This window comes from Tenrec ecaudatus, chromosome 7 (genome assembly GCF_050624435.1).
Source record: "Tenrec ecaudatus isolate mTenEca1 chromosome 7, mTenEca1.hap1, whole genome shotgun sequence".
Taxonomy (NCBI): Eukaryota; Metazoa; Chordata; class Mammalia; order Afrosoricida; family Tenrecidae; genus Tenrec; species Tenrec ecaudatus.
In genome coordinates this window covers 43,460,506-43,487,348 of record NC_134536.1, presented here as the reverse complement: position 1 = coordinate 43,487,348, position 26,843 = coordinate 43,460,506, and the positions used below count along the sequence as shown (strand labels likewise).

Here is a 26,843-nt window from a genome sequence, read left to right as displayed (position 1 = left end):
AATGGAAAATAAGTTATTTTAAGTGTAAATTTAAAAGATTTGGGTTTTCTTTCTCTGATTTTATAACTTGAGCAAAAGAGATGACAGACGAAGTGGGAAAGGAATGACAATAAGCCAAAGTCTTTTTCAATTCTCACCTGACCTGACCCTCAATAGTCAATTATAATGTGTACAGAAAAAAGAAGTTAAAGAAAGCCACGTGGTATTCTTAAAGTTTGTTTTCTTATGACTGGGTTTTATTGTTGTGGTTTTGAGGACAAAATCATTTTAGCACCGTCGTATTCTTCTCGTAATCTGTGGGATGCACTCTGTCTTGGATTCATCTCTGGGCTAAAGGTGGGCTATGAAATGACCTTGTGAGGAGGGGCCATGGATGGGTGCTGATCCTGCTGCTCTTTTAGACTATGCATCTTATGAGAGAGCCTTTACTGGCCACAATCATGAACCCAAATATTTTCAAAGCAGCCAATTTAATTCCATTACCAGAAAACAACAGAGTTTGAAATAGTCGACAAGATCAAACATTTCATATCGTTTGGGCTGACAGCTGAGACCACAGAAGCCTCTTGGTGAGATTCTCTGGATTATACATACGAGCTTCTAAATGTTTAAACTCTGATTGGGTTGTTGAAAACAGCTTAAATCTGTACTCAGGGTTTTTATTTAATCATAAAAACAAAAGACAAGTTTAAATTGGAGACGTCTTTGTTTTAGATACTTCTCAGAACCCCTCAATTGATTGAAAATCTGACATAAAAATGTTCTCTATGTTCAATTGGAAATTAGAATAATGCAGTAGAGTATCAAATCCTGTCAGTGCTCAAATGAGCTAATATACACAGCAGAGAAAGCATTGTTGAGCCTTTATAGCTTTGAATAATGTGGTTTAAAAAATAAAATAGGTAGCTTATACTTCCCCTGGAATATTTGTTTTACAAACTTTTAGAAGTAAAATCAGTAAGTATTCAGGTATACAAAACACAACGTTCTAGATTTCAACTAGAGTCCTTCATATTGCACTTTAAAAGTATAAAAATATCACTCAGAAAGGAGCATCTGTGTCTTTTCACATATAACTTTTCTTGATTATTTCAAAGAAGGCAGACTAAACATGCAGTTCTGACAAAATGCAGCATTGCATTTTGATTTCTTGTTAGCTCAGAAACCTTCACTAACTGAACAAAGTCTTGGAAAAGGGCAACACTCTCTGACCTCAGGAGGGTTTGATAGGAAAAAGTGAAAGGAAAAAATAAAAATGCCAAGAGTAGAGAAAAGATTGGAGTAAGTTCCACAAAGTTCTGTAACTACATTGGGGTGGGTGCACGGTGGAAGACGTAATTGCATTCCAAAAGAATCTCTGTTTCCACATTCTTTCATTTGTCTTAAAGCTGATCTTTCAGATGATGTAGTCCAGATGAACGTCTGCATCATGGGAATTCTGGTTCACAAACTGACACTGAAAGGATACCCACCTTATATGTAAAAATAAAGTAGGAAGGACCCATGCATGCTACACCACCTTGTCTCACACTAATAAATGATCAGATCATTTTTAGAAAAAGCAAATGGTAGGATCTCATAGGTTTTTGTACTGGTGGTAGAATTAAGAACTTTTCATTTTAAAAATTAAGATATAGTTTCCTTGGGACACTCAGATACCAATCATTTACCAATTTGCACCTGATCATCAATAAGTTCAACTTCTTCAAATTTCCCGTAACAAAATCAGGGTGTGTAAATTTAGACAAGTCACAATTTAGGTGCGATCTATGATCAAGATGATATCTAATTATCCGACTGCACTTGTATAATGAGATGTGGTCTTTAAAACTGTTTTTGCATATGCTTGCAAGCTTAAATATGAGAAAATTATTACAAAGTTTGGATTGTATTCATTTTCTATTATTACCGTTATAAATTACCAAAAGCTAAACACAAACTTATTGACTTACAGCTCGATAGGTCAGAAGTCCAACACAGGACTCAACAGGTCAAAACCATGAAACGTGGATTTGCCTTTTTAGAGACTCTAAGGAAAAGTGTTCTGTTATCCTTTCCAGTTTCTAAAAGCTACCCACATGCCTTGGCTTGTGGTCTCCTTGCTCCATCTTCAAAGTCAGAAATGCAAGGTTAAGATTATTTTTTTCACAAACCATTTCTGAATTTTTGCTTCATCTTTCACTTTAAAAAGTCTATATGATTAGACATTAGTTAGACGTTGAATAAGGAAGATCAAAGAAAAGCAGATACATTGGAATTGTGGTGCTGGTGAAGAATGCTGAAAGTACCATGGGCTACTAAAGGACAAACCAGTCTGTCTTGGAAGAAATGGGGCCAGAGTGCGCCCTAGAGGCGAGGATGGCAAGACTTCATCTTAAGTACTTTAGGCGCGTTGCCAGGAGAGACCAGTTCTTGGAGAAGGACATCTTGTTTGGCAGAGTAGAAGGGCACAGCAAGAGAGGAAGACCCTCAAAGAGATGTCCACAGGAGTCTGATTGAGTTTTGTCTGTTGTACGTTGATCTTCAACCCTGCCAGAGTATCAAGTTTTTCAATTATTCACAACAAATTTATTTTCACGCCTTTTAGGTCGATGTATAGAATCATATCCTCTGCAAATAGACACAGTTTTACATCTTTACCAATCTGCATGCCTTTGATTCCTTTTTTCTTGTTTGATAGCTATGTCTAAGACTTTTATTTCACCAGTTTAAGGATGGTTTATCTTCAAAGTTGACTCGATTCACTCAAAACTTTCTATTTTCATAAAGACTATTTTTATTATATTATATTAAGGATTACAATTTCATAAGTCTTTGTTTTCTAGACACTTGCTTAAAATTTGTTTTCTACATCTACCCTAGTAGTGAGACTAACAGAAATTATTGGTTCCATTTTATAAAAATCTGTCTTGGAAGAAATACAGCAAGAATGTTGGGCTTGTTAGAGGGGAGGATCAAAGAAATAGTGGAAGACCTTCAAAAAGACGATTGATTAACACAGTGGCGGCAACAAGGGCTTCCCACGGAACGGTTGTGGAGATGGTGTCCGACTGGACAGTAGTTCGTTTTGTTGTACATAGGGTGGCCCTGTGTCAACAGCCCTACAGGCACAGGAAACACTTCCCTTAACATTGTTGGCAAGTAATAGAGCCATGCCAAAATTTCATTTCCTGTACTCCTTATAGCTGTTTTAAATGTAATTTAATATCACAAAATTTATAGACATACATTAAACAAATCAACTTGAGTCTAAATGATACCCCACCCCACCCACCATGATAGACAAGGACTAAATGGTTTGACGGAGTATCAGACTACGGTCTTCCTGATTTCCAAGGACAACCATTAGCTGGCCTTGCTCATCTTTGTGATTGGCCCCTTGAGAAATTGTCTACAGATTCAGTTGGGTCTGCTTGGCTGTCTCATTACTTTCTGATTGGATGATAGCATCTATATTTCACTCTTTCCTCCTCACTACCAGGAGAATGACCAGGGAAGATTTCATGGAAAAGCAGCCATTGAAATGTACCTTGAAGAACTTATGTAGATAAGGGATGGTTTTTCAACTACTGAACAAAAACAGTAAAATGTGTTAGTGTAAATCATGCACAAATAAAATGCTAAATATGCTAACATACATACAGAATATAACCACTTGCCAGGTATATCAAACAGAAGTACAAATGATCTACTAGATTATTCAAGTGATTTCTGAAATATTGCTGCATTTTAGAAATCATGGAATCATTTTCTCTTTGCTTGGGGCACATGCAGACCTGATTGAATGCAGGGAAGGCTACCCAGGAGACACTTGGTTTTTATTTCCTCAAGCCCTCTGCAGAGTTGGCAGGGTGCAGTAATTCCCTTGATTTAAGGGTGGATGAAATATAATGGAAGAGAAATTATTCTCCCTCCTGCCTCTCTATACCAACATAGACAGAATGACAAGCTTTCCAAACCTACTTATGCCTTCCTTAAAATTCCCTGGAGATAAAGAAGGGGCTCGTATACAGTGACCAACCAAGCACCCTACTGTTTACCTTACTATGGTCCTTAGACACACAGGAAAACAATTGTTCATTTGGCTAAAATAAAAATTAACTGAGGTATCAAAAGCTGTTTTTCCACTTACAACTTTCCCCTGATGTTTCAGTAGATTATCTGAGGATCATTTTACTTGATTTTTAAATACTTCAGTTAGACAACAACTCTTCATTTTTCTGAAGATTGAGTCAGGCAGAATCCATTCCCTCATGAAATGTCACATTTTCTTTAATTTTCACCTCATTTGCTTAGGTCTTTCCTAGGACTTTCTCTTCCTGTTAATTGCATTACACACGCCATCTGCTGCCCACGCTACACCCTCTTAGATTGGAAGTTTCATCATACCAGCCAATGGTCCTTCAGTTTCGATGGTATTACATTGAAAGCAAAATTCAATGAATAACAACAAAAGCCACAATCATTGAAAACTCAAGGGGGAAGTCAAGCTTCAGAGACTGTGTCATACCACTTCAAAAGAGAATTCTAAACCCCAAGATTGGGACAAGATGTGCCAGGCCATATTTCATGATTATAAAAGAAGACTGAATTGGCAACTCTACCAAATAAAGCATCATTCATGTCTGCTGTAGAAGATAATTTAAGAAAATATTCTTGTGACTTTTTAAAATTTTTTCACTCTTAACTAGCTCTGGTTCCCCTTTCTGCCCCTCACCCTGATCAACTCTTATCCTCTAAATAGTCTCAGAAACATTTGGTTAGGCCCCCTTCCCAGCTTTGGGCTGGGAGATGGATACTGGCCCATACCTCTAACCTCAGGGAAACTTTAAAGATGTCAAACCCCTAAACTTCTAGAATTTGAATTCCATTTCAAAATAGAACAAAATAGAGTTCTTAGTAGCCTCTCTCTTGCAATCTGGAATGTGTAAGTTCTCTTCTTAAAACAGTCTTAGGGAGGTTACAGTTGTTCATTGCTGAATTGGTCTCAAGGATGATGTACTAGAACATCCCATATCCACATGATCTCTGAGAATAGGATGTAGCTGCTTGAGGCCCAAAATGGGAGCAGAAGTGACAGGCTGAAAACTCTAGAATAATAAATGGGACTCATTAGGACAAGTTGTTTGGACTGTTGGATACTCATAGCATGCTTGAATGTGTGAGAGGATTACCAAAAGTGTCTTTCCCTACACCTGTTGCTCTCCAACACTCCCTCAAATTTGAGTAGTGGCCACATGAGGAAATCACAAGGGGACCATGCCTGACCTTCTCTGGTTACACAAGGGAAGAGGAGAATCTACTCCACATGAGCCCACATGAATTTTTATATGGCAGGTCAGACATGCCCCCACCTTCCAGCCTTCTTGACCCTATTATGACACCAATCGTTCCTCTCCCACCACTCTACTTCTCAACAAGGTTGAGCTAGCTTCAACAATCCACTCGTTACTGACCACACAGACTCACAGAGAAGACTCATGATTATGAGGATTTCTTAAGAAAGTTAAAAGGGAAACATATGTGAAGACGAGAAGGGATTAGAAGGATTCAGTCCTCTTCTCTGCAGCAGCACCTTTTCTTAGCCATACCTGCAGGCATGGCTTTCTCTGGTTCGTGTTCTCTCCAGCACGCAGCCTCGAGGCCTCAGCCCTCCTTGGGCCTGAATTGCAAAGTTCCTTTAGTGACGATAAAAGCCCAAGGAGCACCCACCCCACAAGCCAGCCTCCTGCCTGAAGGTAATAAGCTTTGCCTCTTCTGTGGGCCAGGAAGCCCACTGCTGCCTTGTGGCTCTCCTATAGCCATGGTTCCTTCTTCTGAAGGTAATAAGCTTTGCCTCTTCTGTGGGCCAGGAAGCCCACTGCTGCCTTGTGGCTCTCCTGTAGCCATGGTTCCTTCTTCATGGTCCTTGCTGCCACTGCTTTTCCAAGCAAAGATCCCAGCCGAGCATGGCTCCTCTTTCTGTTTCTAGTTGTGGCACACTCTTCCTGTTTCAGAAATGGCTTACTTGATGTGGCAGTTGCATAATCTTTTGTCAAGGGTCAGAGTCTAGCCTGTCAATCAGGTCATAGCCAATAAGGCCTCTGTGTGGGTATGGCCTTCTGAGGATTCTGGGAACTCTTGGCTTCCTCCCTGGAGGTGGGACACACTTTCTGCTTCACATTCCTAATGACAAGCCAGATGGAGCTAAGCTGAGGCAGCCAGGGCCCTGGGCTGGAGGAGCCACATGAAGACCCACGCAAGCACTGAGATGCTTCCACCACCACTGGATCCACAAGACTTCCCACTCACTGGCCTATGATCTTCCTGTATTTGGCATCATTGTGTGTGCTGAGTGAGTCTGCAGAGGAATTTATAGACTGGCATCAGACATATAGGCTAATATCAGACTTATGGACTTGCTCTGGACTGGGCTGGGATGTTTTCTTAATATACAATTACTCTTTATATAAAGCTCTTTCTTATACACATGTGAGCGTCTATGAATTTGTTTCTCTAGTCAACACAGACTAACACACTTGATAACTAGGAGGATGGAAAAACTGACCAGTCCCTTTCTTTGTGTCATCTAGACCATATTTTCATGTCCTCTCCAAGGCATTTGTTGGGAGTTAAGAAACTATTGATAGAAAAGTCATACCAATAAGTTCACTTCACCGCACCATAAAATCAAGAACAGGGACCAATATTGATCTTTTAATGTAACTTATCTAACAAAATATTTATTGAGCAAATACTATATTCAAATTCTTTTTATAGTCTGGCAGTGGAGCAGTAGTAGCACTAAGAACTGGTCCAGACAGATATGTGGGCCTCTGAGGTCTTCCTTACTGAGGGGCTGTGAAGGATTTAGCATGGTCCTTGTTGCCATCGCTTTTTGTAACTCCCTCCAAAACACTGGGTAAGACTATGCAAATGTAAAGGTCCCCAAGTTATTGGATTGCTTGCTAATAATGATAAGGGTATAATAAGGGTATCCTTGTTGGGGCAAGACCATGCAGATAACATTTATCAAACCTAATGTGGGGATTGTTCAATTTTGCCATCCTGCTAGGTGTAAAATAAGTCATTCCAGAGGTCAAAAAGGGATCTCACTATCTGCAGGAAAAAAGAGGCAGGAATGAAGCACATCATTTGGACTCAAGATTCTTCCATTGAATTCGCTCTCCCCAGAAGACAGAGATTTATGACTCCAAGATGGTATTAGACAGTAAGAAACAGTGGTAGAGGAATGATGGAAGCAGATCCAAGAGAAGAGCAGGAGGGAAAGTGTTTGACTTCCCAGGTCCTGGTACAAGAAATCTGAGTGCCTTCAGGCAAAAGGATTGCTAACAAAGGGGGGTGCCTCCGGGAATTTATCAGGAAGCTAGGTTTGCTGAGCCTTAAAGTGAGAGCTGAGTACCTTTGAGCCAAAGTTCATTAGCAAAGTAGAGTGTCTATGGGTATTCACTCAGCAAAGGTAAAAGATCTTTGTAACACTTGCTTGAGCAGGGCAGAAGCCCAGCCAAAGGGGGAAGTACAGAGAGAGGTGGACCTCTAGACACTTCGGAGAATGGTCAGCCTGATTGACGGACTGTTCCTGCGCCTGAATTGTAACCTGTTCCTTTCCTAATAAACTCCACAATCATGGATAGTGTCTGTGTGTTCTATGTGGCCTTTGCAATGCATTATCAAATCCAACAGAGATGTAAGTGCAGAATGCCATGGAAGAGCTAGTTGGTGTCAGAATTGCTGAAAAGGTTGGAGGCATGTTTGACCTCTGCCCCATCGAAATCAGCCTTGTGTGGCTGAGACTGTTGAGGTTCCTCTTCCTCTCTCTTTGTGAAGTTAGAGGTCAGGCATTGTGCCAACACTTGCATACAAACGTATGCAATTAAATCATAAAATCCCCCTGGTAGGATCTGTCACATCACCCACCCAGGTCACCCCAATGTAAATTGTCCTGTGAACTGTTCAACCCTTTTCAATATTTCATAGCTGGATCCAAATTAAGGTCATTTCCCCTAAGAGTAAATTCATTGCATTTTCTTTTGTGACTGGGTTAGCTAGTCAACCTAATATTCTGAAAGGAACACAATTCAGTACCATCTTGACAGTTTACAAAGGGCCCCATTAAAAATTCATTAGACAATATTGTGAAGGACTTTGGGTGCAAAGTTTCTTAGTGCTGTTGTAACAGAAATTGGTTGACTTTAACAGAAATTTACTTTTTCACATTAAGAATGCTAGCAGTGAGATTTTAGGGCATCTGCCCCCGGGAAAGATTTTCTCTTTCTATAGGCTCTCGGGAAAAATCCTCGTCTCTTTTTAGTTTCTGTTCCTGTGCTCCTTGGTGATCTCCAGATGACATCCATTCCCCCCACTTTATGCATCCTTCTCTGTGGCTCGTTTGCTCTTTTCTTATATTCCAAAGTTGATTGGCTTAAAATACACCCTACAGATAGAGTCTGATTAACAAAACACATAAAGTCCTATTTGCAACTGGGAATATAGACACAAGAACTGTCCCCTAAATTTTTTCTGGGACCATATCTCCAGGTTGTTCCCAATGGAACTACTGAGTGAGTTTGAACCTCCAGTATTTCCAGTGCCATGCAAGTGTTTACCTACGTCACCATCCCACGTTAGGCTACAGGGGTTGCAATTTATAGTACATACTTGTGGGGTATACAATTAAATCGGGAACAGGACCCTAGCAAAGCAATGGAAGGAAAGTAGCACAACGAAAACTGGTAATGGCAATGTCAGTGTTCATAGAGAGTGCCCACCTGAGAAAAGGTGGATAGAGATGCTTGTTAGAGGACCATACTGACTTTTCTCGACAGTATTTTGAGTGTTTGTGTGGAAAAGCAGTAGAGGGCAAGAGGTGGCAACTTAACATGTGCTCCAAAAGAAAAAATTCCAATATTGACTTAGATATCTTAATTTAAAGGTTTGAATTTCTGAAGAACTTTTCTTAATCTCCTTTCTGACTTACTGAAAAGCACATTTGAGAGCAGACTCTAACTTTGAATTAATATTTTTAAATCTACCAGGAAAAAAAGAGCGCTTTTTCCCTCTGTGCAAGAGAGACCTGTCCATAAACATGCACTTCTCTATCCACACATATTGGGTGCATGTGCGCCTGTCTAGTCTCCCAACTCTCCTTTCCCACCCTGCCACACATCAGGACAATGACAAAGAGAACGAAGTGAGAAGCTGTCAAAGGAAACAGAGCAAAATTTCATAACTTTGCCTGATTACAAAGTGGATATTTCTAGTTTGGTGAACATTCAACTGCCAAGAGATTTTTAAGTTTATGAAATAGTTGTCTTGCACCCAAGTGTATACATTTACTATCTCACTGATTGTGCAAGTGCATACGGAAAGAACTTCTAATTCATAACAGATATTTGCACCAACAAACCGAGTGAGACGCATGTGAAATAGATCCATGTGGAGTCCCAGGATGGTACCAATGAGTGAGCCTGGACAATTCACGAAAAGGGTAGCAGCTCAAACCCCTCAGACAGGCTGAGAAATCTGCTTCCGAGAGCTCCCAGCCTGGAACCCCACACCGCAGTTTTACTCTGCACACCTGAGCTCACTGGAGTCAGAATCACCAAGACCACAGACAACAACAGGCTGTGGATGGCTCGCAGCTCTTCTGGCTCTCTGTCTTTGCTCCCTATCCACTAATAGAAATATAAATAATTCCATTAAAGTTTCTTTTAAAAACGACACGTGCTTGCACCGGCAATATATGCCCTCTATGATCTTGTTTACATGACAAACAATAAATTCGTCACATATTTCAAATGAAAAGAGACAAAGTGTTTAAGAACCCTGGTGGCATGGTGGATTAAGCACAGCAAGGTTGGCAGTTTGGAACCACCGGCCCGTGTGTGGGAGACAGAAGAAGCATTTCTTTCCATCGTGGAAGCCCACAGGGGCAGGTCCGCTCTGTCCTATAGGGTTGCTATGAGTTGACATTGGTTTGATGGTAGTGAGTGAGATAGTTTGTAAATGTTGTTCACTATGTTTTCCAAATAGTTAAGAAATCAATAGTTTGCAACAGTGTCTGCAATAAGCAAAAACAAAAGAGCAAAATAAATGAAGAAAATGTAGAAGCAAAGTGAAAACATTTGAGAATGTAAGCAAAATTACAGGGGGGGAGGGTGGGAATAGTCTGACATAGGTAAACAGTAAATGCCTGAAAATAACTATTTAACAAACATGGGTGAACTGTTTTATCTTTCGCTAAAATATCATGGAATACACCACACTGAATAAGTAACTTGGTAGTTGTTTTTCCTAGCTGATGTAATTGCAGAGTAAAGTTACATGTTTTCTCCTAAAGAACAATATAAAGCTTAAAAGAAGAGAAGCTCGGGGCTGTAATAGAATGAGAATTAGACAGTCAAGTCTAGTGTATTTCATGCAACTCGTGCATAAAATGATGAAAGAGAGTACAATATATCACCATTTCTTGTATATGCCATCAATCACTGCAAATGTGTCAGCAAGTCTGAGGCCATCTCCTCTTCAATGCAGCCAGGAGACAATTGAGGAAAGTAGGAAGCACAGCACAGTCAAACATGGCTATCAACACTTCTTTTTCTGTCTCAGAAGAATGAAAACCCAAGACAAGTTCTTGGAGTAGATGGAAATGTATCCAAATGAAAATCAAATGATAAACGCCCAGAAAAGAGAATATGCTCTTTTTTTGGAATTATTTCAATTCTTCAATTTAACCAGCTGGAATAAATTTCCAAGTAGCATTCTGTTCAGCCTTTTGAAATGAAGGATTTTCCTGCTAATTGGAAAACCATATTTCATCAAAGATGAAGACAGTGCTCTTGGCTTAGTGATTCTCTTAAATTAAAAAAAGCATTTGGTGGATATTTCCCATTGATTCCATAATATGTATTCGAACCACAAATGACTTAACTGTGAGCCTACACTTAATAAAAATGGAGGTAATACAAGTTTGAGTCTAATCTTTACATGGTTAGTAAAGTGATACTTGGCCAGTTTCAACCACATGGTCTTAGTACAGTAATGACAAAATGAAGAAGAGTGACATAACATTCATCATCAAAAAGAACATTTCAAGATAGACACTGTTAGGCAGGATTCACTGGAGAAACAAAGCCAGGACAGTTAAGATTTTATAGATAGATGAGAGAGAGAGAGAGAGAGAGAGAGAGAGAGAGAGAGAGAGAGAGATTGATTTACAAAGAGAGAGGGAATATATCGTATATACTTGTGTATATGCCGAGTTTTTCAGCACAAATGAAAAACTGGGCTTCAGCTTATACGCAGGTCAGTGGTACCCCAGCGAGGTGTAACATCTTGCTGCCCTCCCTCTCTCCCCCCCCCCCCCCCCCGCCCCCAGTATCGGGATGAGTGCCCATTATCTCACAGGTGATTGCCGTTTCTCCACTGTTCATTCAAAGCCCCGCTGACACTGCAGGGCTTTGAATGTTTGCTTACTCACATCCAACCAATCAGAGCCATCCTATGACGTGTACCTTTGAATAAGCTTTTTAAAGACCTTGTGCGAAGGATGTGGCATGAATGGATGTCATCTGGTCAAATCCGGCTAACAAAAGGAGGAAATCTCATGAAGCCTGACATAGAGTTAAAAGCAAAGTGGGTTCGAGATGCATGGGAAGACATTCCAGAAGACATGGTAAGACGTGCCTTCCAGAAATGTAGTGTTAGTAATGCTATGGATGGCAGTGAAGACTGCGCTTTGTATGAAAATGACAGCAGTGATGGTGATGATGGCGATCTCAGTGAGGACAGCGTCTATGATGACCTCACACCAGCTGAAGCTCTGCATTGGGATACAGATGATGATGAGGAATCCAGTTTTGAAGGATTTTAACTCTACATTTTAGCTTGGTTGCTGATTAAGCTCAGTGAATAATATTCTTAAGGTATCATTGTTGATACCTTATTGTTTTTGTTGAACCTATTTTCCACTTATTGTGCTGGTTTACTAATGTTAAATGACTTGTCCTTTTATTTATGTTTTTTATTTAAAATAAATATTTAAATACATTACCCCACTGATGTCTCAATTTTTAGTAATTTTATTTTCATTTGTTTTGATTATTGAAACTCACCAATAGCTTCTGCATTTTCACCCTAGACTTATATACGAGTCAGTCAGTTTTTCTGGTTTCCCAGGTAATAATTAGGTACCTCAGCTTATACTAGAGTTGGCTTATATTCGAGTAGATACAGTAACAGCTAATTAGTCCACACAGCAGCACAGTGGGTTTAGTTCAACTCACTTCCATGGAACAGTTAATATACTGGAAGTCCTTTAATTTATACAGGCTGCTGGGTCCAAGGTCAAGGAAGCAGACAGCAGTCCTCCCTGGGGCAAAGCAAGCAGAGTCTGCCCACAGGCAGCAAACAGCAGAGTGCTTCAGCAAGTCAGTAGCTCGGGAGCTTAGCTAAGTAGGCCCAGATTGGATATGAAACACAAGCAATGCCAAGCAACAGTATCCACCATCCTCAAGTTCAAGCAATGTACACACCAGCAGCATGGCGAAGCAGGTCTCAAAGGAACCTCAAGCTCTGGCTACATATCCTTGGGTTGGTCTCAATTGTAGCTCATATGTTGAGGCAAAGAACTAGCTAAAGCAGCAGCGTGATGGTTCAATCCCCAGAAAGTAAGTGAGAAGGAGAAGGCCTTGCAGAGGCATTTACCTCCTTGCCCTCCAATCAAACTGCGACCTGATTAGCCACACATGTTCCTATTGGCCAGGTTGCACAATAGACCTAACTATCATAGAGTTTGAAGTAGAACTGCCAGTGATGGCATATTAACCATACGCCCACAAGGACGACTAGTGAATGTGGCTGTTGTTCAAATGTAATCACCACTGACGAATGTCAAAGAGGAAGAGATTAAAGGGTTTTCCCAACTTCTGCAGTTTGACATTGGTCAAACATGAAATCAAGATTCATTCATTCCAACTACTTGTGACTGGAATGTGAAAGTTTCAGGGATGGGAAAGAAAACTATAAATCAGTAGGTAGAAAATATGACACTGGTTATGATAGAGATGTCAGAAATCATAGGATAGAATTTTGCAAGACCAGCTACTCATTCATTGCAGATAGCATTTTTCAACAATATAACCGTGACTATACATGTAGAGAGGCCTGGTGGCATAGTGGGTTACTAACCACAGGTCAGCAGTTTGAAACCACTGACCCTTCCAGAGGAGAAAGATGAGGCTTTCTATTCCTTTAAGGATTTCCTCTCTCAGAAACTCATGGGGGCAGTTCCACTCTGTCGCATAGGGTTGCTGTAAATCAAATTTATTTGATGGCTGTGTTAGACAGGGTTCTCTAGAAAAACAAAAGCAGGACACTTATGATAAGATAGATATATAGGTAGGTAGGTAGGTAGGTAGATACATAGATACATAGATAGATACAACATGGAGGAATATGACAGCTAATTAGTCCACACACTAGTACAGAGGGCTCAGTTCAACTCACTTCTGTGGAACAATTAATATACTGGAAGTCCTTCAACTCATGAGGGCCGCTGAGTCCAACGTCAAGGAAGCAGGCAGCTGAGTCTTCTGCAGGGCACTTCACGCAGTCCAGTCAAAAACCACAATCATCAGGATGGGTCACCAACAGGCAACAAGATGACAGGATTCCACAATCTCAAGCTCAAGCAATGTAGACACCAGCAGCATGGCAAAGCAGGTCTCAAGGGAACCTCAAGCTCTAGCAACAGGATCCATGGGTTGGCAGTCCCATAGGTAGTGTAGCTCACAAGTTGAAGGAGAGAACTAGCAGCTGCACACTGGTCCAATAACCAGAGAACAAGAGAGAGAGGCAGAGCTTGCCAAGCCATTTATCTCTTTGCCCTTCAATCAAACTATGACTTTATTAATCCCACATGTTCCTATTGGCCAGGTTGCACTATAAACCTACTTATCACAATGGCCTTGAGTTTGGGGATACAGGTGGACCTTGCCAGATGGAATATTACAGGAATCAAGTCATTAGTTTCTGTTTCTTTTTCATGTGGTGTCCATATGTAGATGTCCATAGAAGTAAGCAGCGAAGTTTACTTATCATGGCTGTTACTCTTTTCAAAAACAATGATCATTACTTATCTTCAGTAGATTCCTGGCTAGCAGTTTGGAGTCAAAGAAGAATCTAGCCTAGAAAGACACTGAAACATCAGGACAGTATTCCTGAAAACTAAGTACTGAACTAGTCAGAACATAATGTATCAGAATATTGGATCAGTAAACATCATGGAGGGCACTGGGAAGGATACAGGAGAGATTGGGAAGAGAACTGTGAGGCCAGGAATAAGGGTGAGGCAAAAGCGAGGCCAGGCCACAGAGGGCAGTCAGTGCCATGGCGTTTATTTGATCCTACTCCCTAAAATTTACCCTCTGCCTCTTACAGTCTGGTCACTCTTATTTCTGAATTTCTCCAAAAAGTATACGATAAATAAATTGCATCATTTTGAATAGCCCTTTTCAATTGATGGCAAAATGTTATATTTCTCTTCATATCTTTTAATGGCCTCGTTATATTTCTTTTAATGATCTATCATACAGTGGAATAGAAAGAGAGTTTGAAACTGGTTCAATTTGATTTGACCCCGTACTGAGAATTTGCATTTCCACACCAGGTATACTGAATCAAAATCTATATTTCAATGAGATCTTTAAGAATCATATAGGAATTTTGATCAAAATGTAGATTCTAAATCAGTATAGCTGGAGTGAAAACACAAATTCCCAGTGGAAGATCAAACCCACATGAACTTGCTCAAAAGCCTGATCCGAAACAAACAACATTTAGTCAAGTAGATGATGGAAGTCAAATTATCTTTCTGTGAATAATTAATCAGAAGCATCATCAACATTAAATAGAAAAATAGAGATGATTTCCCTTAAAACTACAGAATAGATATTTAGCATATTAACCTAGAACTTCACATGTTATGCAGTTCCGGGCTAAAACAATAGCAAGAAGAATACCCGTTTTGGTTTTCTTTAACAAAAAGAAAAGGACAAAAGGTTTGGGTGCGTTTCTCAAGTCAATTCCACTAGGTAATAATATAGCTGGAAAAGAAATTTTGGCCTTGCTAACTTTCAGCTGTGTTCTCAACTACTGGGTCTGCCTGTCCAATGTTTATATAGCCCACAGTTCAAAGGCCTCAAAATATGTATCTACACAATAGATCATAATTGTTGAAAAAGTCACACTAGCAATTTTTCTTCCTTTGCAAATTTTCCATTATGAAATCTTATCTTAAAAGAAAATACATTGAAATGTTCATCTGCTATACAAAATGACAATATACACACACACAGAGACAGAAATAGGTCCAATTCTTGATTCAGGAATCCTAATATTCACCCCACTTTAGCATTATTTGTTTTGATTTAGAGGCTTCTAAAATAAATTTTTCCCACACTAAGGAGAAAGGTATTACTAATTAATTTAATCTTTTTAACAGCATATTTATTGAATTGGCTTGAGTCTTTTAATTTCACTGAAATTTTGTCATCACTCTCTAGAATGTGGAATACGTTTTTAGCTTTTTGCAAAAAACTAACCTTTTTAGGGAGCAGAGCTACATAAAGCTCAATGGCTCCCCTTAGTGGAACCTTGCAAGATTCACAAGAAGCATCTGTTTTATTATTTTTGCTTTAACCAGTAGAAATTTATTTTCTCACAGCTTAGTATATTAGATGTCTGAATTCACGACAATCGCTTTAGAGGAGGTTTTCTCTCTGTGCCAGCTCTGGGTAAAGGTCCATGGCTCTTTTCAGCTTCTGCTCCTTGGCGATCTTCGTGTGGCTTGGCTTGTCTCTTTCTCCATCTGTGTTCTCCTTGCTTCTGTGCCTGATCTGCTCTTAACTCAAAAGTAATTGGCTTAAGATACATGAACATAAAAAAGAAAACTCCATGTACAAATGGGAATACATCCACAAGTAGTGGGTTAAGATTTACAATACAGTTTTGGTGGCCACTGAGCATAAATTCCTTCGACTTTAATTTTATCATCAGAATTCTGCAAGCGGACCTAATCGAGATATCTAGGGTGTTGCCATGGCTTCTGCTGTTAACTCTCAGCAGTCCTCTTCGGTTAGTGTGGAAACAAGATTCAGTATTTCCTCACAAATTGATATGGATGATCTGCCTCTGCAGACTGCAGCAGCTTCTCGTTTCTTCTTAAACTATCCATTTGACAACTTCTGCTTTCTATGTAAATGAGCCCTCTTGGTTAAGCATTGGACATAGACTGCCATCCACCAAGTCTGTGGTTCAAATCTGCTAGCTGATCTGTGGCAGAAAGAAGAGAATGTTGCTTCCATGAAATTTTACACGGCTTCAGAAACCTTCCTGTACACTTGATGTTTTCTCTTGCTTTAAAGTTTGCAGAATTCATGTTGTTCTGATAGGCGGTTTTTTAAACTGACATCTTAACCTTCTACCTCAAACTAGATCTTTAGACATATTATAATGAATTAATACAAGTTTATTTTGGTGCAAAAAATGTTTGAAATCGTGTTGGGGTTTTTTTTTCATAATACCTATTTTTCCATGAACGTTTTGAAGACCCCTTGTACCAGTTTTTGATGAAATTTTAATATGTGGCAAAAGAGCCTGCGCAGGGTGTTAACTATGCTCTGAAAAGATATGGCACAAAAAAGAAACACTAGCCATTTGCTATTACTCCCTCTACGGATTCCTATTCCTCTCAGCAGTGCTTCTGAAGTAGAAAAAGCCACACGTCAGAATATTTTATTGGCCTTTCAAAAACGAATCACAGAAACGGCCAAACTCTGCCCTGCTGCAGATTCTGTTACTTGCCCTCCTCCAGTTTCAGAACTGCTGGTTTCAGGACGAAGGGCCAAATGGCAATCAAATCCTGTCTATCTTTCCACTTTCCTGGATGGTAGCCTGTATGTAGACTCTGATGCAACCAACGAGTTGGTGCCCATGTCCCTGCCTTACCTTCATGCCGCTGGCGTATTGTTCACTGCCCAGCAAAACTTTCTTCCCCCTGCAGCCTGGCACACTCCTCTTTCTTCTTTAAACCGCAGTTCAAACATCGCTCCTTCTGGGGAGCCTTTTGCAGTCACCGTTGGCAAAGCTGGATGTTTTTCTGCGGTGCTCCCAGTGGGATCTGATCCATATCTCTATTAAAGCATTAGTGCGTGACTGTAAATATCATATCTGTCTCTGTATCTCAACGGTATCCCCAGATTTGACATGGAGTGGAGACTTAGCTCATGTTTGTGTGATGAGTTAATAATATTAGTCTTTATTTATCTTGTGATCAACATGTGTAGAAGAATGTGCACAGAGTTCTGAAAACATCTCCTCTAAGCCTCAGAGATTAGCCTATAGAAATGTTTATACATATTTTATATCTCAGACAATTAAACCAGAGGGGGATCAACAACTAGTCACCTAACTTGTTGTGTCGGACTTAGATTGTGAACGTAGAATTTTTCTGATTTTAAAGACCACATTCTTAAATTCCACTCCCTACAGCTCTCCTGCAAGAGCTCAGATTGTACTTAATTGTTAATAGTGACTTTACTTAACAGTGACTCCTGTTTGATGTTTCTGCCAACACCATTCTCATGCTGGAACACAAGAGGAAGACAGATATTCTTTCTATCGTTGGTGCACTCCCCAACCCATTGAGACTCGGGTGTGCACGCGAATTAGAAAGCGTGTGTCATATATGTAAGACTGTGGTAACTGGAATGCTTAGTTGGCAAAATTGCAACAACAACATAAAGTTGAAAAACTAACTACTAACCACATCAATGAAAAGTCACCAGACTAGAAAAGAAACCCATTTACTGAAAACCTTTTTCCCAAATTGCACATGAGGTTTAATGGACTACAACCACTCTGCTACATTTCTATTTTATTTCTTGGACAAGAGGGAGGGATCTTATTTATGCAAAGGGGTAGTTAGCATTTCCAACCACATGGCCCATAAAGTATTTTTAATCCCATTTTTCTATTGTGAAATAGCTCTCCGTATGGCAGCAAAAATGTACAATGTGCTAGTTGCCTTGAACTTTGCTAGAGCCTCCCCTTTCACTCACCGCCCAACTAAATAGCTATTCCTTGGATAATGAAGTCATACTACTGAGTTTCAATCCACTTCCAAAAATGTTTCTGTCTGTCTTAAGAAAGAATCCTATCAGGTTCTAATAAGCAGAAAGGCACTGCGAGTTGGCTACGTTGTCACAAAGGGCGGGAAAACATATAAATCAATCTGTGACCAAGGAAGAAACAATATACTTCTTGTGTGTCCAAAACGTTATGGTTGGGTCACAGCTGTAAGAGGTTGAACTGTCTCAGAAGCAAAAAAGCCCACATGGAAGAAGCACACCGGCCAGTGTGATCATGAGGTGCCAAGGAACCAGGTATAAAGCATCATGCAAAAAAAAAAAGATATAAGTGTGTGTATGTATATATGCATATATATACCATATTAAATGAAGGGGGAAGTGCAGAGTGGAGACCCAAGGCCCAAGTGTCGGCCAATGGAGATCCCCTCATAGAGGGGTTTAGGAGAGGAGATGGGTTAATTAGGGTGCGAGGTAGTACCGATGAAGAACACAGCTTTCCCCCAGATCCTGGATGCTTCCTCCCCTCAACTACCATGATCCGAATTCTACCTTGCAGGGCTGGATAGGGCAGAGGCTGTACACTGGTACATATGAGGGCTGGAGGCACTGGGAATCCAGGGTGGATGATACTTTCAGGGCCAAGGGTGTGAGGGGCGATGCTGGGAGAGTGGAGGGTGAGTGGGTTGGAAAGGGGGAACTGATTACAAGGATCCAAATGTGACCTCTTCCCTGGGAGAGGGACAGCAGAGAAGGGGGGGAAGGGAGACTCCGGATAGGGCAAGATATGACAAAATAACGATGTATAAATTACCAAGGGCACATGAGGGAGGGGGGAAAGGGGAGGGAGGGGGAAAAAAAGAGGACCTGATGCAAGGGGCTTAAGTGGAGAGCAAATGCTTTGAGAATGATTGGGGCAGGGAATGTATGTATGTGCTTTATACAATTGATGTATGTATATGTATGGATTGTGATAAGAGTTGTATGAGTCCCTAATAAAATGTGAAAAAAGAAAAGAGGAGAAAAATGATTAGGGCAAAGACTGTAGAGATGTGCTTTATACAACTGATGTATGTATATTATGAACTGTGATAAGAATTGTATGAGTCCTAATAAATTGTTAAAAAAATTAAATTTAATTTAAAAAAAAGAGGTTGAACTGTCATCAGGAGAATGATGTCACACAGGAAACTCCTGGATGGTTTCCATAAAAATAATATTTTGTGTGGTGTCGGGAGTGTTTACATAACTTTGGAATGCTTTTCCCTGACAATTTTTCAGAGCTTGAACTTGAACACCTCCAAAATGCAACTCCAAATGGAAATATTATAGAACCCAACTTTGCAGCCCCCTCCCTCTGCAAACCAGCACTAACATGAAAGCCAACATTTTGACTCCAATAGATACAGTTTTATAAGCTAAAAAGTATGCTATCTATTCAGAAGATAAATTTGCTCTTAATTTTTCTCCTTTGAGCGTTCAAGTTGTCAACCCTTGAATTACATAATCTTTAAAGCCAGGATGGGAAAAAGAAAATAAATAAAAGTAAGGCCTCTAACCTTTCTGTGGACATCTGTATCAACCCAGCTATGTTTTGGGAAGTGAAAAGAATAGAGAAATTGGTGAATCAGTCTATCAGTACACAGGTTAAAGCATAAGAACTCCAGTGGGTGTATGGATTGTTTTAGGAACTGTCGGAGCCCCCAATAAAATTATTGTTATTTTTTAAAGCATAACGCACTCCCAGAGAGCCCATGCCGACTCATAACAGCCAGAGAGAACAGAGTAGAAACGCCACTGAGGGTTTCTGAGATCGCACCTCTCCATCGGAGTCGAAAGCCCCTTCTTTCTCCCTGGGAGTGGCTGGTAGTTTTGAACTGCTGACTCTGCGGCCAGCAGCCCAACCCGTAACTACTGCGCCACCAGGGCTCCTAGGCCGAACAATCAACGCTAACATCTTTTGTTTCCGCTGTATATCCATAACCGATACGTGCTTCTCCTTGGTAGGGGTCCCCACTTTATTGTCTTTCTAGAGCTCAGATTTTGGAGGTGTTTTATATGGAGCCCAACAAGGAAAGCTTTCATGAGTAAACTGGATGGCCTTGTGAACATAATCTTACAACAACACTAGCCTTGTTGGCATATAACCTTCAATCCAAGGAAACTGTACTGGCTTAATATATTTGTGTAGTATTAATAATCCTACTCTCTAGGATTCCATTACCACAGGTCAGGAACCAGAAAGTCAAACCACTGAATTCAATTATTTTCAGCCTGTTTCGGGACATGAAAATATTTTTGTTCTCCCAGGCAAACAATTTAAGCAAAAAGACTTTGCTTAAAGTGAGTTCATTGTAAATAGAGGTTAATTTCAAATATTATGAGACTCAGTATGTGGGAATGCACATTATCCAACATCAAGGAAGAGTTGGTTCTGTTTTCATTGCCTGTTATTTTGTTTTATACCAATAATTCCTCATACTGAAGTATGTATCACTGGGTGTTTCCAAAAACATACCTTCAAAAAGTATTTCACATGTTAGATTTCACATGTAAAATATTTACATGATAAAATATCACATTCATTTGCTATAGAGACATGAATTTAAATTGTGCATCCAATCTGATACCAAACACCAATATTTTGGTTCGTTTAGTCTGTTCCTCTACATGATCAGTGGCTCTCCACTGTCAATAGAATAAATTTGAGTTCTGTACCCTGGCCGCTGTCTACCTTGCAAGATGCATTCTACCTCAAAACCTTTAAAACAGTGGTTCTCACCCTTCCTCATGCCACGACCCTTTAATACAGTTCCTCATGTTATTTTCGCTGCTTCTTCAGAACTGTAATGTTGCTACTGTTATGTATCAGGCAACCCCTGTGAAACGGTCTTTTGGCTCCCAAAGGGATCACGACCCACAGGTTGAGAACCACTGCTTTAAAGGAATATTGACTCTACTTTTTGAGATGACTTATAGTGTGAATCTGAATTAAATCTACATTTCAAATCTAGTTCAAAGTTGGGACCTACATGTGATCCAGTATACATTTAATAAATCTGTTCATTTGATTAATAGAAAGACATAGTCCTTGCCCTGTTAGGTAGGTAGATCAGTTGGAAGGTAGACAAGCAGATAGATGTCACCAAGCAAACCTAGACTCATGTCCATTTTTGAAACACCGCCTGGCCTTGAGTCATCTTCATAATTGTATGTTCAAGTCTCTCATTGCAGTTTCTGTGCCACTTCCTCACATCAAGGGTTTCTCTTGCTCTGCCTCCAAGCGTGGTGTCCTCGAACAATTGATCCGTCTTGGTGATATGTCCAAATCAAGTGAACCTGAGAAGGTTCTGTTACAACCCATAGGTTTTCATTGGCTGGTTTTCAGAAGTAGACCATCGGGCCTTTGTTCCTAGTCCATCCTGTAGCCACTCTTAGTTTAGAAGCACCACTGAAACCTGTCCAGCATGAGTGAACTTGCTGGTCTTTGAAATAGTTGTGGCGTAGACTCTCGCATCACAACAACATGCAAGCAGCCATGGTAAAACAAAGTACTAGATGGGTGGTGGTAGGAGCTTATGCCATTGGCTTCTTGCTAAGTTACAATCAACACCACTTCTGCATATAAAAGAGATACAAAGCATTTAATTTTAATATAAGAATATTTGTGTTCAAATAGAGTATATTTATCCTAGTGTCCACCAGCAATTCTGATTTCCACTTTTGCTATTCAAATCAATGCTCTTCTGATAGTTGGCAGAAATACCAGCGAATTGCAAAGACGTTGCTGCTCCTTGGGAAATGTTTCCTGCAAAAAGGTGCCTCAAACAGGTCAGATCAAATACACACATGAAGAAATGCCTTAGATGAAAAGTATACTCACAATTCTCTATTAAATATATATTCATATGAATGTGTATACATATACATTGAAATTAAAAACTTCTAAGAATACAGATTGCTAGTATTCAGAGCAATCATATATTAATTGCATCGTGACAGTTTATGCGTGTTTCATGTTGCAATTTCTTGAGATATTATAAAAACCTTAATAAAACTACTCTTTTTTTCTCTTTTAAAGCATTTTATTGGGGGCTCATACAATTCTTATCACAATCCACACATACATCCATTGTGTTGAGCACATTTGAAGCTACCCTTAATAAAAAGTAGTTGAATAAATGGATTAAATGATACATATATGATTCCTGTAACCAAAAAGAGCCTAATTAAATATATATTTTAATGGAATATCCTTTCATTTCAGGAAAAAAAGGAAGGGAGAGGAAAAGGAAAAAAGTTCATAAAGAAGAAAATAAAGAAGAAGCACCTGACAATAAAGGTCTGGAACCCAGCAGAGAAACTCCAGAACAACGAGAAAGCAAAGACAAACAGCAGCAGAAGAAGCGGAAAGTCCAAGATAAACAACAGAAATCGGTATCAGTCGGCACTGTACACTAGAGGGTCCCGTGAGGTTGTTGTAGACTCATGATGCTGCTATCTCAGCCAGAGGCCCAGGGCAGGGGCTCTAGCCGTGAGGACCACAAATGGACATTATCAGTTACTGCTCAGTCTAAACAACATTCCAGATAGTTGCTATGTTCTTCGTACAAGCATAGTTAACAACAAAGAGCTGAAAGTTTAAAGAAGGGATACTTTCAGATGGCTATCATACATGCTTCTGTGCATTGTTAAGAGACAAGAAATTTTGTACATAATTACTATAGGCTGCATGACGTAACAGCATAATGATGACATCTGGAGAAGCAACATCTTTTTCTTTTAGAAATATTTTTTGCAAGCTATTGTTTTAAGCAAGAAAAATAGTACTACAAATTCAATGAGGCAGTATCCCTTCGAAACAGATAGGAGATCAGGGGAAAGGAACGTCTTTCAAGGGACAGTGTTGCTTTGTCCAAGAGATCTAGCGAGTGGCTCAGAATTAGGGTCTGCATTTGGAATCATAAGATTTATCATCACAGAAACAGCTTCGTAAAGGTTGATTCTATTGCCTTCATCCTGTACTTCTGCAAGAAATGCGAAAGTGTGACCCAGAGTTGAATATACTGTATGGGATTGGAAAAAAGGCAAACGTGGAAGAAGCCTTAGTTTGGAGATTATTTTTGTGTTTTACAGAACTGTGAAGGGTTGTGATTACCTTTAACAGGGCTCCGATTTATGTCAGCACTATGTGGTCCAGCCTCTGCTACCCCTTGGGTTATGCATTTGTAAACATGTGGCCAAAAGATATGTCCAAAAAAATAACGGAAGAAAACTCTAATTGCTTTAACAAAACAAATTAGAGCAAGGAAAGTACAACGTGTTTGCCAAGTCACGTGTTTTCTTTCTCTCCCGGTGAAAGAAAAACAGCCTTATTCTGTGCTTAATGGTCCACATGGGACTAAAAGGAATACTACTTTCTACCAAGGTGTATCTAGTAGGGGGAGCCACCACAATAAATATATTTGTTGATAGTTTTTAAAGTTTGTTCACTTTGCTTTATTGTGTTTCTTTTCCAATTAAAAAATGTTACTCTAGAAATTCATGAATGAGGAAAGAGAATTCTGTTCATCAGAGAACATGTCACCGTCCTGTGTTTGTTTTTAAATCCATACTTCTCCTCCACATCAAAGGCATCTATTTATAAAGTATCGGGAGATATTTAGTCAACATTTCCCCCCATTTCATCAAGGGACATTTTCGTGATAGCTGCAGTCTGTCCTGAGTCACTTCACCGCTGCTTCCATGACTTAGCAGTACCCCTTTGCTGTACGTTGGTTCCTCCAGTACCTTCAACATCTGGCCTTTTCTTCTCCATATTTTCTCAGTCTGTGGATCTCTTTGGGGATGGAAGCCACCCGAGCTGAAAGCTCACCGGTGCTGCACAGAGGAAGCAGCCAGCCCAGTCCAGGAGGAAGCATTTCTGAGTGAGCAGCACGGCAGCTCATGCTTCGCCTCAGCCGTGCTGTTGCAATGGAAGGACACACCGCTGCTCTGTCTGCCAGCCTGCCTTGTCCTCTCTCGTTCACTGCTTCCTGAAGAGTTTGCAGTGGATCTGGCTTTTGGCTGCCCGACTCTTGGCACCCTTCCCCACCAACTGTACCTCTTCTGTGGACTGCTTGGCTTAATTGGTTTTCTATTTCTTGTTTCTGCTTTCAAGATATAAAAATTTGAATGATGCCTACCTGTTTCCTACTCTGCTATTTCCTTTCCCTGTCCGCAAGAAGTTAAGGTTTCCACCACCTAGAGCCATGCACAATATATAAACTGACTCCAACTTCATTTAAAACCGGCGCTACCAAGGAGAAGTGAGCCTTTTCCTACACAACTGTATTAGATGGAAGTATATTATCAAGGTTTAGGACTTTGGATGGTTTCAGTTGCCACCCTTATCCTCTGGGCTATCTATGCAAAGATAAGTAGCCAAATTACTCTTAAGTATTTTTCTATGTTTGCCATTGTCTTCATCCATGCACTGTACACTTACTGGGAGAATCTGTTTTCCCTAAGCCTGGCTATGCAGAGCTGAGGAAGCAGGTAACTAGTAGGACCCACTGTGATAACTAGTGATCTGCTCTTGCAGGTGCTTGGATTCAGCGCTCTTGTTCTGTTGTCCTCCAGGCAAAGGTGAGCTGTCTAAGACATTAGCGCAACACTGAAATGAAATTAGAACTGCTACAAAGAAAAATTAAGCAAGAACTAACACTAAGTTTCATATTGATGAATGAAGTATAAAAAAAGCAAAAGTATCAATTTTAAGTGTGGTTCTCAATTTACCTGTAATGGAACCTTAAGCACACTGAATCAGAATGGTCAAACTCGCTGAAGAGTTTGAGGAAAGCTAGGTGAACTTTCGATGAGGTTCCTCCATTGGTCCCAGACGGTGTTACCTTTGTGCTCTGATTCTGTCTATAAGATCTGTAAGCAGTTGATAGCAGTAGGGAGACGGTCAGTAAATGCTTGGTATGAAGACACAACCGAGAGAATGTCGCAGCCATGTCTTTTCATATCTGATTCATGCTGCTCCTGCCTTGAACTCCAAATGCTGCTTTATGTCTGAGGAGAGCCAGAGGAATTTGGCAGAAAGACCCTTGTACAATGAGCTCAAAGAAATAGGTGCTAGTCCCAGGTGTGCAACTGGTGGCAAATCAGCTCACTGCTCTGGGTCCCATATCTGGTGAGCAACATGAAAGCGTTGAACAGGCGGTGATCTCTGTAGTCCCAGATAGGGGAACATTGGACAGTTCTGTTACTTCACGGTGATGCACCTAATAAAAGGCACTGCCATCAAGTCACTTCTGACTCAGGGGTCCTGTAGGAGCGAATAGAACTAGCTCCTGTGACTGGGACGCTTCACAGGAGTATAAAGCCTCATCTTTCACCTGAGGAGCCTGGCCGTGATTTTGAACTGCTGGCCTTGTGATTAGCAGCCCAATATGTAACCACTATGTCACCAGGGTGTCTCTGAGGTGTCAAGTAAGCTCTAGTTAATGCCATTGTCGTTGGGTTTCATCCACCCACCATCTCCCCAAAGTGCTCTCAGGATGGAGATGTCCTCTGCTACTCTGACATTATTGAATCAGATGTGCTTCACATTAGTGGTTCAGAAAGTATTTATATGAATAACACTGTGGAGGGGGAGTATTTTAAAACATAAATAGACACCATGTGGAGATCACAAAGTAAGCAGGAAGAAGCCTAACACTAGACAGCCCAGGTTATCACCCCTGTTATTCTACTGACTGATCATAATTCTGTGGCCATAGGCAGGTTGTATGACTTCATACAACCTTCATGCTTATCTGTGAACAAAAGTGGAAATACCAGTCTTGAAAAGTTGCTGGGAAAATTAAAAGATTAAGTCCTCCATATAATTATTCTAGAAAAACATAAATATCAGTACAGAGTAATGACTAGTTTTTATAAGTCACAGATACAATTTTTTTTTTAATTTCTTGACCGAAAAAAAAATTTCTTGACCGATGATGCCTGGCTGTCGAAAGTTTTGAGTGTAAACAAGCGGCCATCTACTTTAGAGGCAGCGGGGATCACATAGAAGAGGCGCACCAGCCTGCATGCTCACCGGGTGCCGAAGGGGTCGGTTGTCAGGAATCAAAGTACAAAAAATCATATCATTGTATGCGCACCTCCCTGATATGATCACTGAAGACAAATGGGTGCATAAGCAAATGTGGGGAAGAAAGCTGATGGTGCCCAGCTATCAAAAAATATAGCATCTGGAGTCTTAAAAGTTTGAAGGTAAACAAGCGGCCATCTAACTCAGAAGCAACAAAGCCCACATGGAAGAAGCACACCAGCCTGTGCAATCACGAGGTGTCGAAGTGATCAAGTATTAAGCATCATCAGAACAAAAAATCGTATCATTGTAAATGAGGGGGAGGGTGGGGTTGAGACCCAGGGACCATCTGTGGGAAACTTTACATCCCCTTGCAGAGGATCATGGATGGGGGCGGGGGGCAGTCAGGGTGCAGTGTAGCAACGATGAATCATGCAGCTTTCCACTGGTTCCTGAATGCTTCCTCCCCACCCACTATCATGATCCCAATTCTAGTTTACAAATCTGGCTACACCAGAGGATGTAACACTGGTACATATAGGAACTGGAAACACAGGGAATCCAGGGCCGATGATCCCTTCAGGGCCAGTGGTGAGAGTGGCGATACAGGGAGGTTGGAG

General features: G+C 40.4%; 1 protein-coding gene across 1 annotated transcript in view; it reads left to right on the top strand.

Moving 5' to 3' along the window:
* Window positions 1-23,639, top strand: part of RSPO3 (R-spondin 3) — a 104,641-nt gene extending 81,002 nt beyond the window's left edge. Inside the window, exon 5 of the mRNA XM_075554591.1 lies at window positions 22,414-23,639. Within this exon, the coding sequence (XP_075410706.1) occupies window positions 22,414-22,607 (194 nt within the window). The 3' untranslated portion in view covers window positions 22,608-23,639. The remainder of the gene's footprint in view (window positions 1-22,413) is intronic.
* The last annotated feature ends 3,204 nt before the right edge of the window (window positions 23,640-26,843 follow it).